Raw genomic sequence first — 20,571 nt, 5'->3', positions numbered from 1 at the left:
TTTTAGATTGTAAATGGATCTTGGCATCCAACTGCCATGATAAATAATTGTCGCCTCTAATTGAAAAAGCTTGAAAATTGAGTTTAGTAAGGTTTGACATCTTTCAAGTAACTGTAACAAATTAAATATACATGGAGTTAAACATACATGATTTTAGAACTTCAAGTCCTTATTTATGTTAGAACTTCAAGTTCTTGAAAATAAAATAGCTATAAAAACGAATTGGGCCTACATAAATGACCACTGTAATGGGCCAAAACCGGACCGGACCAGACCTTATGGGTTGGACCTGACCAAGTCGATATAGTCAACCAGACGATCATGGAACTTCAGGTTCCTAAAAATTGAATCTTTGGAACTTCAGGTTCTTAAAAAAAAATAGATCTTGGAACTTCAGGTTCCTAAAAATTCGACCTTAGAACTTCTGGTTCCTAAAAATTAGATCTTGAAACATCAGGTTCCTACAAATAATAGATCTTAGAACTTCAAGTTCCTTAAAAAAATAGATTTTGGAACTTCGGGTTCCTAACAATTTAATTCTTGGAACTTCAGGTTCCTAAAAAAATCGATCTTGGAACTTCGGGTTCCAAATATATCATAGAACTTTAGGGTCTACATCAATTTTCAATAGTATACATCATCAAAAAAAAAAAAAAAAAAAATCCTTAAATTAAAAACCCTAGCATGTAATTCTATGTTTTAATCCATCTCATAATATAAAACAAATAATTGCATAGATTTGGTAAGGAATACGATACCTATCCGATTGAAAAATCAGATTACCACGTTTCGCTATTCGACGAGAAATTGGCCCATACAGTTCTTACACTAGTCATGGGGACCAAGTGTTGGGCGAGTTAGTGCAAGATAACCTAAGTAACTTTTATGATCCCGTGCTCAAATTTTTTGCCGCTTTTAGTTAAAACTGGTCAGAAGAAGCTATCTTATCTTTCCAATTCTAAATTACCTTCCTAATCAGGTAAAATCCATCACTGGTTAACAGTGAATGTTCTGGTTAGTGTAAGGAATTAGATACATCTTCTCAATTCTCATTTCTATCTATTTTCGGGTAAAATCCCTCACTGACCAACAGTGTGTGTTCCGGAATTCTCATACAATTTAGCATCTTTCTTATATTCCTTGCTTTTGGGTAAAATCCACCACTGAGGTACAGTGGGTGTTCTGGAAAGATTCAGGAATCAGTCTTCTCCTCTAATAGCTCATGATTACTTATTTTTTCGGGTAAAATCCTTTGCTGCAGACAGTAAAAGTTCTGGAGAGGAAGTTCCAATCATGGATATCTATGAGTTTGAGAATCCATCAAAGACGTCCAATGCGAAACAGCAACCACCATCTCAACCCAGCAACAATGAGGTTTGCACTGAGGATTTAGCACACAAGGAAACATAAAGGATATCTTATGCTGACGCGGCAAAGCAACATATTAGGGCATCAGTGGAATTTCAAGAGTTGCCTACTCCAGAAAAAATAGGGGAATACCCTGCTGTCACCATACCGGAAAAGGCTTATGAGAAAGGGTTGCTTTACTGCAAACATTGTCTGGTGGGACGCATAGATCTCCAAAAAGTCTCACTTGATAGAGTTAGAATTTTAGCAAAATAAATATGGCAACCAACAGGTGAGTGGCTCATTACACCTATTGGTAAGGGTTTCTATTTCTAAGAATCTTGAATGCAGATGACCTGAATAGAGTTTGGGCAAAAGGATCTTGGGACTTTGATAAGAATCCTATGAGAATTAGCCAATGGACTCCAAATTTCAACCTTGACAGTCAAAGACAATCTCATGGATTGGTCTGGATTCGTTTACCGGGACTTGGACAGGAATACTGGGAGCCTGAATCCCTTATGTCGATTGCACGTGGAGTGGGTTATCTAATGCAAATAGACGAGAAAACACTCAATTGAGATTATGGATACTATGCAAACATTTTGGTGGATGTGGATCTGTTGGAGCCTATTCCGGATCAAATCTACATGAAAGCTAAGAATTTCAACTTCTGGCAAACAGTGGAGGTTGGGAAATTACCAAAAATGTGCACGCATTGCAAAATTGTTGGCCATTTGGTCACGGAGTGCAGGAAGCTTAGAAGGGATATGCAACACAACAAGGATAAGGATAATGCAAACAAGGATAAAGAGGTGGTTGTGGATCCCCCCCCACCGGAAACTGGTGGAGATAACTTTTACAGAAGAAAAGGGAGGAAAAGAAACTCAGGGGAGAGAAGCAAGCAAGGAGAGCCTATTTAGAGACCAAAAGACTCGGAGAAAAATAGAAGGGTTGATGGCCAGAACAGGTTTGAAGGGCTAGGAGAAGTGAAGGAGGTTCACGTTATAGAGGACCAAGAACATATTGTCTCAGACCAAGCAGCAAGTATTCCTAGATGTACCGGATCTGATCTTAGAGGTACTCAGATTGAGCAAGTAGTTTCTGGAAATGAGCAGCACACTGAAAAAGAACAAGAGAACTCCCCCACAGAGAAAGTTATGGAGAAAGCAATTATGGAATCGGGAGTTGAGGTCTTGGACTTTAGGTAGACTCGAGAGGAGGAAGTGATCACTCAAACGGAGATTGTAGCAGCAGCAAAACCATCACCTCATACGAGATAGGAGAATATGATCATCTCGCGCAATGGAGAGAGCCCGATATCTCGTATTCATATGACTCCAGTGGGAATCACCATAGTAGACACTGAAGTGGAGAAAGTTCTGCACTTACTGGTGCAAAAGCAACAAGTGGGGAACTTGAATCAAAACCACCTGATCCGAACTCTCTGCAATCATCGAATTGGAGTGATATGATTGAAGAGGAAGTGGATGATCAACTTCAAATCAGCAAAGAAAGATACAAACCACAATGGCAACTACAATCTCACACTCTTCCTGCCACCAGGTCCAGATCAAGATCTAGGACTAGGGGTAGGGAAGAATAAGATGACTTTCATCATCAACCCAAATAAATATCCAATATTCTCAATGAGGTGCATATATTGGAATATTAGAGGTATAGCAAATGACAAGACTCAAAACCGTCTGTCCAAGCTTATCAATAAATGGGAACCATATATTGTGGGTATAGCAGAACCAACGATTTATCCCAATGATCTCCCCATGGGTTTTCTTCAATCCTTGGAAATGAGTAGTGCTCTTTACTCCAATCCCAGTTCAGATCCTAACAGAGTTTCTAATCTTTGGCTCATTTGGAAAGATTCAATTTCAACTCCCACTATGATCCATTTTTCGAATTAGCATATTACAGTGATGGTTGACAATGTTATAATTACCGTAGTGCACGCTCATTGTCTATATGTGCAAAGAAGACATCTCTGGTTAAAACTATCCACCATAAACTCACTAAATTTACCATGGCTGATTCTCGGGGACTTCAATGCATACTTAAGTGTATCGGAAAAGAGAGGGGGGAACAATCCCACGGCAGCATCCATGAATGATTTCAGAGATTTCATGAACAACAATCAACTGATGGAAGTTTCCAATAGTGGGTTTCATCTTACTTGGTGGAATAAGCAAGTTGGAGAATTCAAAATTCTGGGCAAGCTCGACAGGATGCTATGTAATGTGAACTGGGGTTCCACATTCCCAGGATGGAAATATAAGGTGTGGTGAGCAGAATTTGCTTTGACCACTCACCTATAATGGGTGGCAGTATAAGTATCCCTTGACCCAATAACATGCCTTTCAAGTTCTTCAATATGTGGTGCTCCCATCCGAAATTCAGAGAAGTTGTGATGGACAGATGGCAGGAGCCAATATTGGGACACTCAATTTACATTCTCACTCAGAAGCTGAAGAGACTGAAGGGAGTTCTGAAGAAGTGGAATAAAGACACTTTTGGAAATATCAGGATCAAAGTAGAGGAAGAAACCAAGAAGTTATAGTAGATGCATGAGCAATTTGAGAGTGGGAATGTTACGGAGGATTTCACGTTGAACATGGTGGATCAAGAAAATCAAGTGGAGCTGCTGCTACAGTAGGAACAAGAGTTTTGGAAACATAAATCAAGAACAAAATGGGATAAAGACAACGATAGAAATACAAAATTCTTTCACGCGATGGCCAATAGAAATAAAAGCAAGTCCCTGATTACAGAAATGAAGAATGAGGAGGGCATCACTCTTCACACACAGGAGGAGATTGACAGACACATTGTCAAACACTACTCTGACAAATTCAGGAGGGTGGACCATATCATGGACTGGGAACTTATTCATAATATGCCTCAGGACCTGCAATCTGAGGATAATGATTTACTCACCTCCATTCCAACACCAGAAGTAGTGAAAGCGGTCGTCTTTCATTTGAACCTAGACAGCTCCCCAGGCCCTGATGGCTTCTCCGGTTATTTTTTCCATCACTATTGGGATATAGTAGGGTATGATCTTATAAGAGCCATCTGTTACTTCTTCATAAAGTCTAGACTACCCTTTGGTATTAATACCAACTTCATTGTTCTTATCCCAAAGGAAAAAATGCCAATTAAGCAAATTTCGACCTATATGTCTCTCTAACTTCATATTCAAGGTTATCGCAAAGATTCTTGCCACAAGGCTGTGTCCAGTAGCAGAAAGAATCATCATCAAGGAACAATATGGCTTCATCCCTAATAGAAATTCTCAACAAGCCATTGGTCTAGCATCGGAGCTGGTCAACGAATTGCAGATTCTTAGACATGGTGGAAGCATTGGAATTAAGCTGGATATCTCCTAAGCCTTTAACACGATGGACTTGGATTTTCTGTGGGCAGTTTGTAGACATGTGGGGTTCAATGAAAGATGGATCAGGTGGATATAGGCACTATTCCAAAGCAACATAATGTCTATCATGATAAATGGAGTCCCTCAAGGAAATTTTTTTGCGGGAAGAGGTCTAAAACAGGGAGACCCTCTCTCTCCATTGCTCTTTGCTATTGCGGAAGATTGCCTAAGCAGAAGCATCGATGGACCGGTTTCGAGAAAAAGATTCAAAGATATGGTGGTAAATTCCAAGTATTGTAGTCCCTCACACCTGATGTTTGCAGATGATATCTTTCTTTTCTGCAATGCTAATAAGAGATGTATCAAGCAAGTTGTGAAGGTTCTTAATAGGTATCAAGACACCTCTGGCCATCTCATAAATAAGGAGAAATGCAAGATTTTTCTAAGCCCAATGCAAAACAGAAGGAAAATTTTTATTCAGGAAACTATGGGAGTCAAAGAAGGGAGTTTACCGGAGAAATATCTTGGAGTGCCATTGATCATGGGTAGGGTAACAAAAGCGGCATTGGCACCGCTAGTGGACAAGATTAGAAAAAGAGCTGCAGGTTGGGTGGGGAAAATGCTATCATTTCAAGGAAGGGTAGTATTAGCGAGACATGTTCTAAATAGTATTCCAATCCACAATATGGCGATCTACAGATGGCCACAATTAGTGATCAAAGAATGTGAGAGCATCATCAGGAATTTCATTTGGAGTGGTAATCCTGCGGAGCGGAAATCTTTTAAGGTGTCTTAGGAAAAAACATGCAAACCTTTAGAGGAAGGTGGATTAGGCATTCGGAAACTGAAAGATATCAACCTCTCCATGCTCATGAAACAAGCGTGGGGTCTTCTCACTGAGGAGAGTGACTGGTCGAAGTTTATGAGAGGAAAATACACAAATCGATCAGGCACATGGACTGATTACAAGACATCGACAGTTTGGGGGGGCATCAGATGGGCCCTAAAGGAAATGACCGAACTTCATGGATGGGTAGTGGGTAATGGCTTTTCAATAAATATCTGGAGAGAGAACTGGTTACATCAGAAACCCATTTACAATTTATTCCCAACAGAAAGTAAAAATATCAAGAAGTTTCAAGGACTACTATAGGAATTCATTTAAGGTTGGCATTGGGAATTCTCAGGTAACATTTCACAAGTGCTTCAGGCAATCGGTATTAACCCCCTCTCTCTCCAACAACCTGATGAATCTAAGGTGGATGAAAGAATATGGCTATCTGATGGCAAAGGTAGATTTTCAGTAGCAGCAGCACATGAGGACATCAGGAAAAAAGCGGTGAAACATATGGGTTGCAGGTTCATTTGGAGCGCCAAGATACTTCCCAAAACGCAAGGCATTGCATGGAAATTAATAAGGGGGGCTTTGAGAACAGATGATCAGTTACAAAAGAGGAAGATGCACCTTGCCTCTCGATGCTGTATATGCAGGCAGGAAGAAGAAACCCTTGACCACATTTTGTATCAGTGTCCTCTGGCAAAAAGAGTTTGGAATCATGCGAGGCAAATTTTCAGCATTCAATCATCTATCGAATCCTTCAACGATATTATGCAACAAAGCAAGCACCATAGCTCATTGATCCTGGATTTATGGAAAGCTTGTTCGCTGACAAGCATGGTCAGTTTGTGGAAAAATCGGAACAAGGTGATATATGAACAGAAGAAATCCAATTTTTTGAATATTTGCTTCCTCACCAGGAGAGCAATCATCAGAGCTTATCATTATTCATCAGGTACTATGAACAATTGCATGACTGACATGAAAGCTCTACACACCTTCAATCTTCCACATAAACCTAGAAGAGCCCATCAAATTATCGAATGCTACTGGCTTCCCCCAATCCCGGGGATCATAAAAGTTAATGCATATGGAAGCTCAAGGGGAAATCCAGGTATGGCAGGATGGGGAATAGTTCTAAGGAACTACACAGGAGAATTCTTAGGGGCAGCAGCAGGGGGTTTAGGCATTGCAACTAACTATATGGCGAAAATCGTTATCGTTATATCGGCTGAATTCGAGAGAGCATTGGATCTTATTTTGGAAATATATATGGGTTGAATCAGACTCTTCCTCAGTGGTTAAAGCCTTTCAAGAGGACACAGTACACTAGAAAGTTAGAGCAAAATGGAGGCAGCTGAAGGAGAAAGCCATATGGATAAATGTAACCGCAACATGGCGAGAAACTAACTTAGGAGCGGACAGTTGTTCGAGACATGGAGCAGCACTACAAAAGGGTGAAAGTAAATGGTGGGACACAAGGCCTCTCTTTTCATGAGAAACCTGGAGAACCATATTACTACCTACTTTCGTTTCACTAAGTAATTTTGGGCTGTAATAGGTGGGTACACACATGATGTTACTCACACTAGACAACTTTTACTCTTCTTATTCTTTTTCTTTGTAACTTTTCATTTTATTCATTTAATAAATTATCTTTTAGCAAAAAAAAAAAAAAAGAAATTAGCCCATAAAAAACTGTAAAATTGAATCAGCTCTGAACGAATAAGGCTCCAAGCCATACACCGTTGGAAACATCTTTGAGTTAGCTTTCTAATGTAATAAGCGGATTGCAAAACCGATCACCGAGTAGAATGTTACAACTGTTTTCGTTAGAAGTGTCTTTCTACTCCGAATTTCGAACTGTTTATCTGTTCCGGTAATCTGTGAACCTCGAGCTCAAACGTTGTTCACATGCAAGTGAAACCAATTTAGAGAGTTACAAAATAAATAATCATATCATCAAATAAAAGAGACAGATTCTAACCTGAGACTCGCAAATGCAATTAGGAAGGAACCAGGTCAAACCGCTATAACATAACTTCATAGGCAAAACACAAAAAGTATAGCAACAAAGTAACACCAAAGAAGAGGGGCACAAGAATTCCAGAAAATTATTGACATAACACACAATGACAACATACTTGAAAACGGAACTAAGCATCTACATCATATCTAGTGTGACAAGATCATAATGGCAAACTGATGTGAATCTAAAGAAACCTCACTCGAGAAATGATCAACATACAAACAAAATTAGTACAACAACAAGAAATTCATTTCAATCCAATTGAATAAAACTTACACCATAGATCAACATACAAATACACAATTATATTCCATGTTAAGTAGGTACAGAAAAACACCGTATGTTGCTATTTCACAACCTAGTTTAAAAATGATCATATATATAACAAAATAAAAAAATAATGGCAACACAAGTAAAGATAGATGCATCCCCAATTTGCTACAACTTAATATAAGCAGGACACGAGCAAAGCACCCTATTCTATAGAAAAAAAAAACTTTAATGAATCACAAAATAACCATCAAGATAGATGTAAAGAGGTGCTATGCAAGATGGATGAGATATCTTACAGTAAAATAACAAACAATATTGAACCTGTTATGAAATAGATGGAACAGACATATACCGATACACATAATGCAATAACGTACCTCTTAATCGCTTAACCCACAAACGAAAACCAATAAACAAACCTTAACCTTTCTTCGTATTCAACTTTGAAACATGCCCAACTTTAATCCAAAGCTAGAGACTATCGTGCTGATAACATGTTAGAATTAAACCGATTTGGAGAGAACACCACACTAACTTAACACTAACTTAACATGTATTGAATCATTGAGAGAATGAGATAGAGAGAATTTTTATTCATTGAGGTGAGTCTTAATGGGAGGAGGTTATCTTTATATACAACTAGGTAACCTCCTTTCCAAGATAAATGATTACCAGGATAAACACCAAGATAGAGGATTATCATGATAAGTACCAAGATAGAGGATTATCATGATAAACACCAAGATATAAGATTATCAGGATAAACACATATCAATGGTAGGCATCCACATAAGCCCACAGATTTCATAACAAAATTTGCAAGGCTCTAATTCTGCAATTGTGTCCTCTATGGGATTTTTTATAATTTGGATATGCTATTTTGGAGTAAATCTATTAGGAATAGGGCTACATAGTTATGGTTCATTTGCATTAACATCTAATTGAATAAAAGACCTTACGAATACATTAAATATTACATTTTTACATAGTAATAGCATATCTAACAAAAGTTTGTATGAGTTTTTGAGAACCATTTGAACCACTACTTGATTCAAATGGTTCTCAAAAACTACAAAAGTATCAAATTACAATTCATTAATCATTTTTTTTTTTTCAATTTTAAGAAGTAAAGAAGGAAAAAGAATACTTATTAAGTTTAGGTTTCATTGTACAACGAGCTAAAAAAAATTATATATTTTTCTCTTTTTATATGTCTTAGTGATGAAAACTATCTATAAAAGTAATTAGATATAATAGCCTCTACCTTGTCAATTGATAGTGATAGAATGAAATCCGGATAAATGCCAAGACCTATTATGGGTATAAAGATACAGATTGAAACAAACAGTTCTCTCGTGGTCCAGAATCCAAAAAATTTAAATTTGGATCATAAAATTGCTTGTATCCATAGAACATCTGACGTAACATAGATAATGAATAAATAGGAGTTAATATCATTCCAATTGCCGTTACAAAAGTAATTAGTATTTTTGGCTCGTAATGAGTCCAAAAAAAACTACCAATTCTGCAACAAAGCCACTCATACCAAGCAACGAAAGAGAAGCCATCGAGAAGCTGCTGAACATTGTAAATATTTTTGGAATTTATCTCACACTCTTCCTGGTCCGTCAGATCTGTTCATGAGATCATTAGATCTAATTCGAAATAAAAATTGCGAAATTTCAAAATTTCAAACTATTTCAAAAACTAAAACACGAAAAACACAAAATTCTCACTAAAACCCAATTCCATCGCTCCAGAGAGAGCTCTCTTGAAGCCATTAACGACCACCTGAGCTCTCAACGACCAAACCCCACCGAAACTACTCGGTTTTAATTCCAAAAAAAAAACCCAACATTATGGTATAGCCAAAACTCGATTTCCCCACTCCTCACAAATCACGATTTTACTCCATTACTGCCTTTCAAAGCTTCACAGTACCCAATCAAACACAGGAAATGTACGTGATCTTGCTATCTTATCAATTAATCTAGGTAGAAAAACACGTATATTGGGTTGGGAGCACGTATGGCTGATCAATGAAGAATTTGGTGGAAACTGTGACTTTGATGTGGATGATGCAGTCCAAAAGTTAGAGAAAATGGGCGTTGTTACTTGGGTAAGCTTTTCATATATATTATTTTCATATCACTTTTCAGAGGACGACTCCAAGGAATGCAGGTCTGCCCAACTAGAGGTAGGCATCCTTCGTCCCAACTGGCTCGACGGTGCAAACTATCTTGGACAGAAATATGTTAATGACTTCCACTGCAATGTCTGGGAGAAGGTTGACTTCATTTGGTATTATGAAGACGTTGTTAGTAAGAGGCATGTTCACTGGCTCTTCTATACAAGTATTTTATTATATTCTATATAGAGTTGCATGTAATGAATTTGTCCAAGTTTATTACACCTGATCCTACATTTTAATCTCTGCAAGGAGACCTGTAGATGTGATGACATTTGAGGTGGGAGCGGTGCTCGAAGATGAAAAGTGGCAAGCCCCTGTGTACTGTTTTGAGAAGAAAGACGGATTTCAAAGGAGTACACGAAAAGGAGTTTTGGGAGGTTCTTTCGTAAAGAATTCAATGTAATTCATTATCACTGAAAGTCTAAAAGGATGTTTCCGAGGTTCACTCCTTTCTTAAAGAGTTCAATGTAACTTCATCTCTGTTTGGACTGATGATGAGAAATAAACTATGGTTTACTTAATCAATTCGTTCTCAGTGACAATGTTGCTTACTTGCATTGCTTTCTGTTTGAAAGAAAATAAAACAGTCAATTTTAACATCTTTTATTTCGGCTTTCTAGCAATACGTTCAATAACATTTGTAGTGCATGTAACACCAATACAAATCATTTCTGCCACAAGGTCTCATTCCAAGGTTATACACATGCGATAGCTTCTTGATGCTTCAGAGACTAAAAATTCATTCCAAAAATTATATAACTCTGCATGATTGAAAACCTATTATCTCTCTGCTTGACGAGCTGGAAGATGCAGCGTATGACCTGTAGATACCCTTAACAGTTAAATTACTCCAAAATGCTCGAGTACAGACACAGAAAACAAGTTTGTTACCTTTTAGGATGGCATCAAGTACTCATAGTACCCTGTGCTGCCTTCAGCACTAGTTCATCAGTGGTGGTGCCAATGGTCTCATTAGCACACTTCAAACTTTGGCAGTAGTATCTCCCAATAGAATCCTAAGTGAAAGATTAGTGAATCACAAAGTAAATTATTTGGGTATAAAATGTCATTATAAATTATAAGAAAAACATATAGTTCAGTCAGAATGAGTAAAAAGATGGTACATTGCTAGAATAATATAGTAAACTGACGAGCCTTATACAGTATACGTGATATTTTCAAACTTTTTTGTTGAGTGAAAGTTTGGGAATTAGGAAAAAACATATAGTTCAGTCAGAATGAGAAAAGATCCTAATATATTCTTTAAGTATACGTGATATTTTATTTTTGTTGAGAAAGTTACCTCCACATTCTTAAGCTCCAGAGTCCCATAAACTTTTATAAACAACTCATGATTTACTGTAGGAGGATTACTGGTGAATACCATCTTCTGTTGAGAAAAGAAGTCATCCAAAGTTGGAATGAATGTCTCCAGGGAGAGCCTAATTTCACTCCCGTCAAAATCAACAACCTTTATACCCGTGAACATATCCTCAATCTGACCCACAGCTTCAATCCTATAATGCATCGAAAATCATAAAAAGACAGTTAAACACAAACATGGATACTTGACCTGCAAGGCCACAACGAGAAACTACCTTTTAAGAATACAACTGCGGTCCTCCAAAAAACTCATAGTGTTTCTTTTCTTTTCAATTTGATGATCAAGCTCCAAAAGCTGAAAGATTTACAGTAACTGAATTTCAATCTTTATAAAGTCACTAAAGGATAAGTGCAAGATAATTGCAATAAAACGAAATCTTAGTGGAACTAAAACATGACAAAGACAGCAAAGTACAACACCACAGCACGAATATGTCAGCTTAAAGCTTCAAGAAATGTTTTAGTTATGGCTCCTAGAAAAATGGAAGGTAAGAACACTAGAAATATAAAGTCATAAACGGACTGCTGGCTGTATATAGATGCTTCTTCTTCTTCTTCTTAAATAATAGTATCAATTCTCACAAGCTTATTTTTCTAAGGAGTCTAAAATTGTCTATTGATATAACATTATTAACACATATTATTGAGATCAATGCATGCATCAAATGTGTCTATCATATATTTTTACTGCTGTGGATTTCACTGCAAAATAAACTGAAGGATGATATTTAGCAAATAAGATCTTAACTTGTGATTCGAGAAGCTTCAGTGTACAGCTTAAACCTTCATAATCTCTCCAATTGAATAGTATCTGCATAAACAAAAAAATTAATTAAGCCCCTGTAGACCTAGACTACTAGCATGTGCACGAACTCACTAACACCAGAACAACCAACTACCTTCAACATAAGTACGTCTAAGAACCTTTATATCATCAGAAATCTTTGCGTTTTCAGCCTCAACCGCATTCAGTTGCTCTTTTGCATCTTTCAAATAGGCATCTACATCAATATGGAAAACAATTAAAGCAAGTTAAAATAATAAAAGCAAGGTTCTGAAGCTCATCTATGTATATCAATATTGGGGACACCAAACAAACAGTATTAAGTGAATGTATACTAAAAAAAACCTAATAAATGGTCAAGGGATAAAATTTACGTAGCTCCTCAAACGTCAATGAGTTGAAATTCGAGAACCCCACTTGCTTAATTTTGCTCTGAGAAAAATACAAACACTTATAATCACAAAGCATACCTTAATTGGAACTCGAGAGAGAGAGTGAAAGGCAGTAATGGAGTCAAATTGTGATTTGTGAGGAGTGGGGAAATCGAGTTTTGGCTATACCATAATGTTGGGTTTTTTTTGGGGATTAAAACCGAGCGGTTTAGGTGGGGTTTGGTCGTTGGTTGAGTGCTATCAACAGAGCTCAGGTGGTTGTTAATGGCGTCAAGAGAACTTTCTCTGGAACGATGGAATTGGGTTTTATTGAGAATTTCGTGTTTTTCGTTTTTTACTTTTTGAAATAGTTTGAAATTTTGAAATTTCACAATTTTTATTTTGAACTAGATGTAATGATCTCATGAACATATCTGAGGACCAGGAGGAGTATGAGATAAGAGTGGCACAATAAGGGTGACACTCTAGCCTAACAAAAAGAAGCTCTCTTTAAAAAGGAAGCACCAAACTTTGATAAAACTCATCGACTTCTTTTTGTTGTTAGGTTTAATAATAGAAGTTTAATTGAAGTTTTGTGAGAATGCCCAATGTGACGAATATAATATTGAAACTACTTAAATAGCATGACACAGTATCCATTAAGCTATTCAAAATTGTTCAATTACAAATACAAATACATACAAATACAACTAGAGTTTAAGTAGCTGAAAGTTATTTGTCAGATACTAATATGTACGTCACTATTTTATCGACAGGACATACCTTTTGCTTATCACTAATATACCTAGAACCATTATACAAACTAGCCGGTCAAGAGAGGATACGGCCTTAGTTTGGTTTCAGCCTATATATAAGAATATAACAGGGGAGATGTCCTCTTAGAACTTTCACATGGATTTTAAATCTTAAAAGGGATTCACATGAATACATGACTTATATAACGAAAAAAAAAAACACCTTAGTGTTTAATCCCCTCAAACTGACTAAGGGTTAGCTATCTTGTTTGTAACACTCTTATTATTATTGGGAATGAAATTTAACTTTTTACGGATAAAAAAAAAATCCCTCCGAGCCGGATGTCCTCTTAGAACTCTGACATGGATTTTAACTATTAAAAAGGGATCCCCAATAAATACCTTAGTGTTTACCTAAAAAAGTAAGATAAAAAAAACTCAAATACCATAGGGCAATCTGTAGATTAAAGCAATTTATGTGTAAGAAAAAACTAAAAGTGTATCTCACTGATTGTAATCTTATTTGAGTTATTTCCCACGGTTTTGGACCGTCGCAGGACCGTGGGCTTTTTGTGCGTCGAAAATAGTCTACCCACAGTCATGACCGTGGGTAAAGCCTACTAATAGCGATGGTCTTTGCGTCAGCTTTTGCCGTCGGTATGGCCACGGCAGAAACCGTTGGAAAATCCGTGGCAAAAGGTCACTTTTACTGACGGTTGTCGGCTATGGACAAAAGGTAACTTGTACCGACGGTTTTGGGTCGTGGCAAAAGGTCACTTTTACCTACAGTGTTGTACCATGGGAAAAGGGCATTTTGCCTACGGTTTTGATCCGTGGGATCTGATTTTTAGCTACGGCTATAGACCGTGGGAGAGCTATTTTTTTTTAAAAAAAAATTATTGATATTTCAATTCTTAATCTTTTCACCTGCAATCCACAAATAACCACCAATCACCTAGCAAAGGTCTTACACCTCCAAATAACCATCATACACCTCATTAATTATCCAGAAAGATATATATAAAAAAGCTGACAAAGCCAAGGATTGAATTAACCAAGATCTTGAAAACAAATATACAGGTATATAAAAGATAAATCATCCGGCAAAGTGCTTCGCTATTTCCAACCTTATTAGCTATCTAGACTCATCATCACAAGTTCACTAATAAACCTTACATTTGCAGCTTAAAAAAATAAACTAACCATGTCGGACAAAGATTTGAAACACTCTAACCACAGGCTCTGCGAATGTCCAACAAAATGAATGAGTAGTGCCCTGCATTGAGATCAAATACACCAACACAGAATATGAAATTCAACAGATATACAACTTCCACAAAAAAAATGTAACAATCTCGCCAATAACAATCTTCTATCCTTCTTCATATATCCTCCTAAACTGCGAATGACCAAATATTTTGCTATGTTCTTCTCCATAATCTACTTGTCCACATTTCAAATAATAAAACAATTCATGAGCCCTGACAAATGCCATAACGACATAAGTAATCCAACTAATACAGAACTAAAAATCACACAAACTAAAGTAGCCTACCTATTATGTATGCCTGTTAAAGAGCCCAAGTCATGAACTAATACCCTTTCATCTTTTCTCCTCTGCCCAACGAAATAACGACAAGTCTCCCAATCTCTACAAATAAGGTAAATCCCAAAACTCCAATCAATAATAAAAACGAAAACAGTGAAAATCTCAAACAAAAATATAAAGATTACAAGGCACCCTTTACCAAATCCAAAAATTCCATGAACCAAAACAATAGGAGGTGACTCATTACTAGAAAATACCGGAAGGGGAAGTACTTGGGACACAGTATCCATTAAGCTATTCAAAATTGTTCAATTACAAATACAAATACATACAAATACAGCTAGAGTTTAAGTAGCTGAAAGTTATTTGTCAGATACTAATGTGTACGTCACTATTTTATCGACAGGACATACCTTTTGCTTATCACTAATATACCTAGAACCATTATACAAACTAGCCAATCAGTAGAGGATACGGCCTTAGCTGGTTTCAGCCTATATATAAGAATATAACAGGGAGATGTCCTCTTAGAGCTTTCACATGGATTTTAAATCTTAAAAAGGGATTCACATGAATACATGACTTATATAATACCGAAAAAAAAAACACCTTAGTGTTTAATCCCCTCCGACAGCTAAGGGTTAGCTATCTTGTTTGTAACACTCTTATTATTATTGGGAATGAAATTTAACTTTTACGGATAAAAAAAAAAAAAAATTCCCCTCCGACAGATGTCCTCTTAGAACTCTGACATGGATTTTAACTCTTAAAAAGGGATCCCCAAGAAATACCTTAGTGTTTACCTAAAAAAGTAAGATAAAAAAAACTCAAATACCATAGGGCAATCTGTAGATTAAAGCAATTTATGTGTAAGAAAAAACTAAAAGTGTATCTCACTGATTGTAATCTTATTTGAGTTATTTCACACAGTTACGCAATGCGTAAGTGAAGTGGGGTCATTACTCCTGCCTCTACCTTTTTGGAAGAAAATAATGTAGTGACGAAACTATCTATCTTAAGATGAGACTTTTAAGAGTATATAAGGGAAAAATAATCTACTAGACGATCATGTGAATTTACGTATTTGCCCAACTTTTTATTTAGCATGTAAATTATTCCAAAGATCACATTTGGTATTAAAGGAAAAAAGGCAATTGAAAATCCGATGCCGAAGCCTTTATAAGAGGAGAGGTTTCACTTACAGCCAGAAAAGCAAATTACTGATGAATTTAGTTAAAATCAATGTATGATGAAGTAAGAGTTAGCCTAGAGTTCTTTAATAAAAGACACAAAAGAGTACATACCATTTTATCAATGGACCCCGTTGCAAGCAGCTGCAAACAAACCATACAATCGATTAAAGCAGCAATTCAATTAGAAAATTTGGAGATTTTGGGTGAGAAACACATGCCTTAGGTGCAGAAGTATTAAATGAAACTGTAGTAACAGCCTCGTCATGAGCATGGAGAGTGAAGCATGGCTTGCAACCAGAATCTGGGTTTGATGCAGCACCCCGGACGTCAAAACCTTGCACAGTACCATCTTTGGGTGAGGGGGGGGGGGGAGGGAGTGGCTTATTTAGACCTAAAGATCATCCTCTTTGTTGGGGGAACGAATATACCATGCTTTCTTCACCACATAATTTCTAACTTTTTGTTTGTTTGTTTAGGGGGATATGCATGCAAGGAAATCTTCTATACAATGGTAGGGATCGGGAAAAACAAAGAGTATGAAGTCCACGATCATCACCAAGTACGTCTCGCCCATAAACAAGATAATATTAAACCTGTCAACAGCAAGGTGATATGGTGTCACATAGTATACTCTATTTAGACTTGGATTTTTTTTTTCGCTATTGTACTTGTAGGTTGCTTTTTCTATGAAACTCAACTAATAAAGAATATGTTACGTAATTTTGACAGAGTATGAAATTACAGGTTGATATATGGGTGTTTAAAAAGAATCCATTACGTCATCTTGACTGAGTATGAAATGAAATTACAGGATGATATATAGATGTTTTGGTCAAAAAGATCCAAAAGACAGCTATAAAATCTAGTTCCTAAGCTCTAGCACAAAGACTCAACGACATGTGCTCTGCCATCTTGAAGGACTATTCCCGTCCCAACACTAGATTACATGTTGATGTCGAAAATAAATTTCAAACAGCATTTCAGAACGAGTAAATTACCACAAATGAGTTCTGATCATTTGGGTCCCATGCCAAGCTTTCAACGTCAGCTGTAAGTCTGTAACTACTGACCTGATAACTATATGTGAAGGATACCTCATGTCCATCTGCGTGAAATAGAGAGAGAAGAAATCAGGTTTAGTACTTAACTATTTATTTAAGCACTTGTAAACTTGCATTACCAGCAAGCCTTCAGGAGAGGCATGGTAAGATCACCACTTTAATAGAAATGTAGTTTTTTAAACATAGGATGTCAGTCCTTTGCAGCAATATCTGCTTTATTACCAATCACAATATATGGTACAGGAAGACCACCAGGACCACCAGATCCTAGAGGGGTAGAAAATGTACCAGTTGCAGTAACCTCTGCTGCCCACTTTTGCAAGCTTGCTTTTGGCCTTCTTTGAGAGAGGTCATGAACAAATATTACGCCTGCAATGGAATATCAGGCAACAAGAGAAGAAAATTACTAATCTTTTACAGAACAAACATAGAATTAACCAATCGGACATATCCTAAAATGCATATCAATTTAGCTAGCTGTTAAACTAGGGATCTTTAGGTAAAGCTTTAGCCCAGGAAAAAATAAATCTCATCCAGAACCCCTCTAAAACTAGAACTTAGTTAACACATAGTATACTAGTAGCTGTGTAGAAAGGACAACTAAACACTGGGATGTGACAAGGACAACAACTTTGGTGAACTCTAGAATCAAAGAATTTTAATCATATATAGTATTAATTTGATCCAATATATATATTCTTCAACGCTTTATCCACAGAATGGAAGGCCATCCCTCACCACTAATTTGTGAATAGAAAAGAGACCGGCAATCTTTGTATCGTTCAAAGGTACACAACAAAAGAGATCACTCTCCAAGCATAACCTAATCACAGAATCTCAATCATCTAAACTTCTTTATTTTTTTATCGGTAAGCATCTCAACTTCTCACACCAAAATATACCAACGACACCAAGCACAGTATGCTAGAAAAAATACAACTAGGGCGGAATAATGGAAATGTCTACTATTACACTACAGAGATTTTAACTATCTTCAAGTTGATAAACAATTTTCATCATTTTTTAAAAGATCCCAGGCTCATATGTAAAGCATACATAAAGTCGTGGTTATAAAGCGTCTTTTGAACAAATCTTTCGGTTGATTACAACTTGTAGAACCAGATGGAAGAGAATGCATATATAAGTGCAACTACATTGCAAAGATACTGAATGGAAATAAAAAAGAGATATACCTTTCCTGACGGTGTACTTGCCATACACTTGATTAACAACAGACAAACTGATTATTTCAAAGGTCCCTTACGAATTTTCCAGTTTCCACAACATGTAAAAATCGACCTACGAAATATTGATGCCAATCTCAAATAACACAAAATCTCAAATTTTCGCGGCAGTTTGTACTTTGTATTACTTGTCCATCAACCATACCATCATCACTGTTAATTTACACACCAAACTTTTCTAGTCTTCACCACGGCCATCCATTAGTATATCTCTACCCTTTTCTTTGAACGTGAACATATACACCACCTCAAACCCTTTCATTTCTTATCTTCTTGCAAGGAAAAAAAAATAAAAAATGGTTGCTTTTCAAAACAATAAACAAGACAGCCCAACAACAACGTCTCTGTGACTTCTGTGGAGAAACAAAAGCTTTACTATACTGCAAAGCAGACTCAGCAAAGCTATGTTTCAAGTGTGACAAACAAGTACACTCAAGTAACCAACTGTTTTGTAAACACACACGTTCACAGCCCTGTGATGTTTGTAACTCAAACCCTGCTTCTATCTTTTGTTCAACTGATAACTTAGTTTTATGTCAAAACTGTGACTGGGAGCCACATGGTAATAGTAATAACAAGTCTCATGATAGAAGACCACTTGAAGGCTTTACTGGTTGTCCTTCTGTGAATGAGCTGTGTACTATTTTTGGGTTTGAAGATTTGGGAAAGAAGAAGTCTTTTGTAATTGATGTGGGTAGTGATGAGCTTTTTATGGATTCTGGTGTTCCCTTTGTTGATGGGTTTGACGATTTTTCGGTTTGAGAAACTCCACCTATCTTTAGTATTGATGATTTTTTGGTTTCGGAAACTCCACCTATCTTTAGCAGTGTTTAGAAAACCGGACCGGACCGGTGATTGAACCGGGGTCCGACCAGAACCGGTAAATTTTCGGTTCGGTTCAGTTAAAATTTGAGTTTATGGTTAGACCCTCGGTTTAAGCTTAAACCGTAGTTGAACTGGCGAACCGGTTCAGTTTTAAACCGGATCACCCTCATATAATTTTTTTTTTTTTTTTTTTTTTTGTAAAATTGATAATGTAGAGAGTTGAACCTAACACCTAAATAAGAAAATCCAAACTCCAAACCAACATACTACTATGTATTTTTTGTATAAGAAATTTATTTTGATATATAATACCAATTAATATTGAATTAAAACATGTATTTATTTATTTTATTATTGTAATTATTAAAAATTTGCTATATAAAATCAATGGTCCGACCCGAATCGAACCATGGTTTGGTTAAACCATTTTAACAAAAAATTACGGTTCGGTTTTCAAAACATTGATCTTTAGTATTGATAAAAGTCTAAGTAATTGACAACTGATCCACATTGTTCCCTTTTGGAAAAACAATACCCGCCTATTAAAAAAACAATACAAATCAAAAAAAAAACAATACAATCAAATAACAAAAATCATAATCAAAATTTTAACAAAAATCTCCACTACTTACCATTTAAACCTGCCAACGACGAAAATGTCAAAATAATGCTTCTTAGTATTGATTCTATTAAAATTCTCTATCGTCCAAGTAAATCTCAATGATGGTGGATCTTCAATTGGCTGATTATTCTCTACTGTATTAGCTGCTTCTACTTGTGCCGCCACTAAAATTATAAAAAAAAAAAATAATCCAATTACTACTTCACCTCTAAGTATCCTAATCATTACAAACCCCATTTATTTGCAAAATCTAGTTGTATGAATTGTAATCCAACACTAGTATCTAAACAAAAGAACCAATCATAGACTAAAACAGTATTAAGAAACTAGACATTTATTCCCCCTACATATAATACAAACATATTTTAAGGTTATTAGTTCAATGCATTTTCATCAAGTTTCTGATTTTCCATTAATTATTCTTTGAGGTTAGTTCAATGTAGTACATTGCATTCAGTTTCCAATTTCTCATTAATTATTCTTTGTTCTTTGAGGTTAGTTCAATGCAGTTGTATCAAGTTTCGATTTTCCGTTAATTATTATTTGAGGTTAGTTCAGTGCAATTGCATCCACTTTATAATTTCCCGTTAATTATTCATTAAGGTTAATTCAGTACAGTTGCATCCAGTTTTTGATGTTTCGTTAATTACTCTTTGTGATTTGTTCAATACATCTGCATCCAGTTTCTGATTTCCCATTAATTGTTTTTCTAGGTTAG

At 36.3% G+C, this 20,571-nt stretch overlaps 1 protein-coding gene and 2 long non-coding RNA genes across 4 annotated transcripts; 1 reads left to right on the top strand and 2 right to left on the bottom strand.

Annotated features, from left to right (window-relative positions):
• The first annotated feature begins 9,197 nt into the window (after positions 1-9,197).
• On the top strand, positions 9,198-10,591 carry LOC147482335 (uncharacterized). The gene is made up of 2 exons (XR_015205140.1): positions 9,198-10,203; positions 10,327-10,591. It is a non-coding gene; the product is annotated as an uncharacterized LOC147482335 (long non-coding RNA).
• A 56-nt stretch (positions 10,592-10,647) lies between these two features.
• Positions 10,648-12,933, bottom strand: LOC147482334 (uncharacterized). 2 transcript variants are annotated; one of them, XM_086578161.1, is made up of 7 exons: positions 12,608-12,933; positions 12,349-12,450; positions 12,198-12,260; positions 11,665-11,744; positions 11,370-11,583; positions 10,958-11,082; positions 10,648-10,887 (listed from the first exon to the last, which is right to left on the bottom strand). In XM_086578161.1, the coding sequence occupies exons 2-6, from the start codon at positions 12,355-12,357 to the stop codon at positions 10,972-10,974; spliced, it is 477 nt and encodes a 158-aa protein (XP_086434287.1). In that variant the 5' UTR covers positions 12,358-12,450; positions 12,608-12,933; the 3' UTR covers positions 10,648-10,887; positions 10,958-10,971. The 2 variants fall into 2 exon arrangements, with proteins under 2 accessions (XP_086434287.1, XP_086434286.1); XM_086578160.1 differs by having other exon boundaries at positions 12,704-12,933.
• A 1,629-nt stretch (positions 12,934-14,562) lies between these two features.
• Positions 14,563-18,534, bottom strand: LOC147482333 (uncharacterized). Its single transcript, XR_015205139.1, has 7 exons — positions 18,356-18,534; positions 17,451-17,531; positions 17,100-17,206; positions 16,320-16,694; positions 16,213-16,242; positions 14,915-15,010; positions 14,563-14,635 (listed from the first exon to the last, which is right to left on the bottom strand). It is a non-coding gene; the product is annotated as an uncharacterized LOC147482333 (long non-coding RNA).
• Between the last annotated feature and the right edge of the window lie 2,037 nt (positions 18,535-20,571).

Source organism: Coptis chinensis, chromosome 8 (genome assembly GCF_015680905.1).
Source record: "Coptis chinensis isolate HL-2020 chromosome 8, ASM1568090v1, whole genome shotgun sequence".
Taxonomy (NCBI): Eukaryota; Viridiplantae; Streptophyta; class Magnoliopsida; order Ranunculales; family Ranunculaceae; genus Coptis; species Coptis chinensis.
This window is presented reverse-complemented; position numbering and strand designations above follow the sequence as displayed.

Excerpts from the sequence above, each read along its gene's own strand:
- LOC147482334 (XM_086578161.1), bottom strand. Across the intron at positions 11,745-12,197 it reads TGAAGCTTCTCGAATCACAA|CTTTTGGAGCTTGATCATCA; the intron begins GTTAAGATCTTA and ends TAAATCTTTCAG. Across the intron at positions 11,584-11,664 it reads CGCAGTTGTATTCTTAAAAG|GATTGAAGCTGTGGGTCAGA; the intron begins GTAGTTTCTCGT and ends GATGCATTATAG.